At 44.7% G+C, this 4,174-nt stretch overlaps 1 protein-coding gene across 1 annotated transcript in view; it reads right to left on the bottom strand.

Annotated features, from left to right (window-relative positions):
- Positions 1–567: 567 nt before the first annotated feature.
- The window catches only part of FAF2 (Fas associated factor family member 2), a 63,094-nt gene continuing 59,487 nt past the window's right edge, over positions 568–4,174 (bottom strand). Inside the window, exon 11 of the mRNA XM_011946834.1 lies at positions 568–3,873. Within this exon, the coding sequence (XP_011802224.1) occupies positions 3,691–3,873 (183 nt within the window). The 3' untranslated portion in view covers positions 568–3,690. The remainder of the gene's footprint in view (positions 3,874–4,174) is intronic.

The raw sequence follows: 4,174 nt of genomic DNA, 5'->3' as shown, positions 1-4,174 counted from the left end.
GCCTCCCAAAGTGCTGGGATTACAGGCTTGAGCCACCGCACACGGCCAGAAGAGGCTTTTTCTAGCTACTCCTTTGCAAGGACACAAGTTGGTTCCAACAGAAGTGACAAATTCCTTAAGAAAATAAGTTACTGCAAGAAAATATTCTCACAAAATACACTCCCATAGAAGGAGAAGAAACACTTAATGACATCTTTATATCAAGAGCCTTGTATACATTTACTTGATTGAATCTATAAACCTATTTTGAGGTGAATGGCATTATCTTCATTTATAGTTGGGGAAATTCAAGTTCAGGGAAGCTACAGAAATTGCCCGAGGTTGCAAACCTGACAAACCAGAGTCCAAATCTGAACCCAGGCCTGTCTGCTCTCTCTCTCCATCATACTAAGTTGCTATTTTTCCACAGGGATACAACAGAAAAGACCTAACTCCATCCTTCTCTTTGACTCTCCCTTCCTTGGCAATGCCACACCATGCTGTTCCTCCCCGGTGTTTTTCAACCTCTCCTTCAGACACAGAAAATTATCTACATCTGTCCTACACAGAAAGACCCATAGCGTGTTATGAAATTTTTGTTATAAAACATTTAATGTTAACCTACAATACAATGTAAACTTTTATGAAAAAAATTTAAAGTACACTAGATTTCTTCAGTAAATTATCACATGACTATTCAGGCGCAGTACAAGTTGGGGCACTGCATCCTTTGCGGATGGATTTCCGTTGCTGCGTTCCTCACAAGTCCTAAAAAACCAGTTGTAGAGTGGAGCTCCTTGTTCAAGCACCGGATAATGATGCCACTGATTTTGCATTCTGGGGGTAATCGCTCCTTCTCAGTCATTTTCTGAAACTCTTTGCTTGGCCTTGGCACCATTAGCAATTTTCACAACTGCTCAGTTGAAGGTTCTAGGTTCTTTTTAGCTTAGTTTTTAAAAGCTAAGTGTTATCCTCTGGCCATCTCTTATTCAAATATCATGGCGGAGGCAAGCAAGGAGAAAGAAGTATTTGCTAGAGGAAATTCTGCAGAAGTGGAAGAAAAGATCAGAAGGGCTCCACTGAGGGTACAAATATTCAACTGACTCCAATCGGGTGTCTTTGCTTGGTCACTTCCCATGGCTATTCAGCTGAATCTACAACTTCAGTCTTGGGAGTGCGGAACAAAACTTGAAACAAGTGCTTTTAGTTGATCACTTGCCATTTGGAAACAACAGCTGAAATATCCCAGAGGTGATGTGGAAACAAGAGCAAATGCTTGCAGATCATCGGCTTCTCAGTGTCTTCTCCCTTGCAGGTCCCGTCAAAATCCCTAAAGTCCTTAGGAGTGACACAGATTGTACTGGCATTAAGTGACAAAATGTGCAGCCTGTACTTGACTTAGGAGGAAAGGAAATGGCATGTAGGCAGCAGCACTAGGGTCAGCAAGACCGGTCTAGGGTCTCAGTAAAGCAGAACTGTTTCAAATGGGACTAGACAGGGGCATGTGCTTCTGGTGAAGCCTCTTGAAACCTGAAGTAAATGGGTAGGCCACCCCAACAGTTGTACTGACATAAAGGAGACCCTTCTTAATATTCTGGCAGCTGACTTCCTTCACTGTTTTCAAAAGGCAAGAGGCATAAAGTGCACATTGTAGAGTAAGATGAGACTGAATTATGACGGAAAAAAAATCATAGCTTCCCCGAAGAGGTGTGGACAAGATACCTATACAGTGTACCTAGCCTCACAAATGTTCTTAATACCCTCCTGTGTGCTGCCAGGGAAAAGCTGTGAATTCCAGACGGGGAGGAAGGCTCTGACTTCAGTGGGAAAATTCTTCGGCATGGTTGTCGGCAGGAAAGTTGCACGTAAGGTTATCCTCATGTGGAGAACGTGGGTTATCCTGCTGTTCATTCCAGATATATTTTATTGACAACAGTCAGATGGTGAGTCCCACTCGTCTGGCCTTGGGAGAGCAGAAAACCAAGTGGAAGAACAACAGGTAGCCAGGGACAGAGTTAAATTTTCCGAGAGATGGTGTTCTAGACAGCTACGCCAAGGCCACTGGCAATTTCTCAGGCTCTCCAGGTTAATTTCTGTGGGGTGCCTTACTCTGTCATGTGGGATTTACCCCAACAACTCAGGACTGCAGTGGATAGTAACCATATAATTGCTACCAAAAACAGTGGTCCTTAGGTTTTAGTTAAGCAAGAGAGAAAGCCTTCAAACTACAACTCTAGTAAGTTATGCTTTATGTTGAGCTGAACCCCCGTCCTCACAGCATACTAGGGACTACAGTAACGTCAGTTGGTTGCAGTGGTACAAGCCTGCACCAGTCTAGCTACAGAACACTTTGGAATACTTGTCAGAGCGCACTGGCATCTGTTAATACATGGCCTGACCCATGTACCCATTACCATAAACTGAACCACAGACGAGATATCCAGAGGTTAAAAAAAAACCCTATTACTTCAACAGAGCAATAGAGAGAAAGGATAAAAGCTGCCTCCAGAAGGTGGCTGCATCAGAAACGAAAATGTGCCTTCCAATAGATTACACAGGCTGGGAGTTCTGTCTTGGCTCCCTTCAAGGCCTCTGGTGCTTTCTATCCTTAAAACAATAATACACTTCCACTGAGACAGGCAGGGCACTCTCCTGTGGTTCTGCTGGCTCCACCACAGGCCCTGCTAGTCCTTTGGAAAGGCACCAGGCTTGGCAATTCAGGAAAGCCCAGGGCTGGGAGGAGCAGCATGCACATGTCAGAAGAGGAATGAAGAGCTGCTATCCTTTGGTTCGGACCCCATAACCACCACCTGGTACAGACTCCAAGGAAAAGCTGCAGTTGTGTGTAAAGATGAGTTCCACCACATACATAGGTGTATCTACATATACAGCCTTTGCAGGGCCACAAACCCAGATTTCCTCCTACTGCTCCAAGTGGGGTGCACAGGTGGTAAGAAAGGACAGCAAGTGCTGGACCAAAAAGAATGACCTCTCTGGGAACATGAGAGGGACAATGGCAGAAATAAGCACAAACCAGCCCAGGGCACTTTTATTACACTATTGTGGGCTAAGGAGCCCAGGGCATAAACTCATGGGTTTAAAGAATTGGCTCTTTATCAAATAAAGGAAAAAAAAAATACACCTATGTCAGCCTCATTCCTTTGGTCATTACAAAACAGAAACAAAAGTTATTGAAAAATTGTGGGCAGTTCAAGGAACATCTCTGCTTCTCTGCTTTCTCTTCCCTCTCTTCCCCAGAGGCAGGAGAAGCAATTCCTCAGGAGATGCTGCAAGTAGCTGGTTGATGGAGGTTTTTCACTTTTATTTTCCATAAAAGCAAGAATGAATGAGAACTAGTGGGAATGTCCCCTTCCCAGCTGGGACAATGGATGGGTTGAAGGTGAAGAGTCTGTGTTCACTGGAAGGTGCGTGCGCAGAGGCCATAGGAAGGGTGGGCTTGCCGAGTGGGTACGTTTGTTGCCAACCTTGTGCGCACACACACAGGTTGTGACTCTTGCGGGCAGCATGGTTTCTGATCCTTCCTAAGGATGCAGCAGTCTTTTAAAAAAAATATTGTATTATAATAATAATAATAATATGAATTTCTCTCTCTCGCTCTCTTTTTTTTTTTTTCTGTTTTGTTGTTGTCGTTTTCTTTTTTCCCTATTTCATTTAGGGACTGGGGTAGGAGGGGAGAGGAAGAAAAAAATGTCATTCGTCAGTTAGGTCCTGAACAAAAAGAACTTCTGTGTGGCTGAGTCCGGCTTCCTGTAGTGTAGGGGGATTGGGCCACTCCTCTGAAGGGATGCAGGGCAGCACTCGCCTGGGAAAATTGGCTTCAATCTGAAACTTTTCAGGGCTTTCCTTCAAGGAGAATAAGAAGTCGTGGATTACCTGCAGAGGTCATATAGAAGAAGGGCGGTGAGAAAAAGAGAAACACACATACACATACACACACACACACACACACACAACTCTGAAGTCAAATATCCCCCAACTCTCCCCAGGATGACTCTATATGAAAGAATCACATCACACTGGAATTCTAGATCTTTTCATTCCCCACGGCATATGCATGGGGCAGCCCTTTTAAAAGAAATCACACAGGCCGGGCGCGGTGGCTCAAGCCTGTAATCCCAGCACTTTGGGAGGCCGAGACGGGCGGATCACGAGGTCAGGAGATCGAGACCATCCT

This window comes from Colobus angolensis, unplaced genomic scaffold, assembly GCF_000951035.1.
Source record: "Colobus angolensis palliatus isolate OR3802 unplaced genomic scaffold, Cang.pa_1.0 Scaffold254, whole genome shotgun sequence".
Lineage (NCBI taxonomy): Eukaryota > Metazoa > Chordata > Mammalia > Primates > Cercopithecidae > Colobus > Colobus angolensis.
This window is presented reverse-complemented; position numbering and strand designations above follow the sequence as displayed.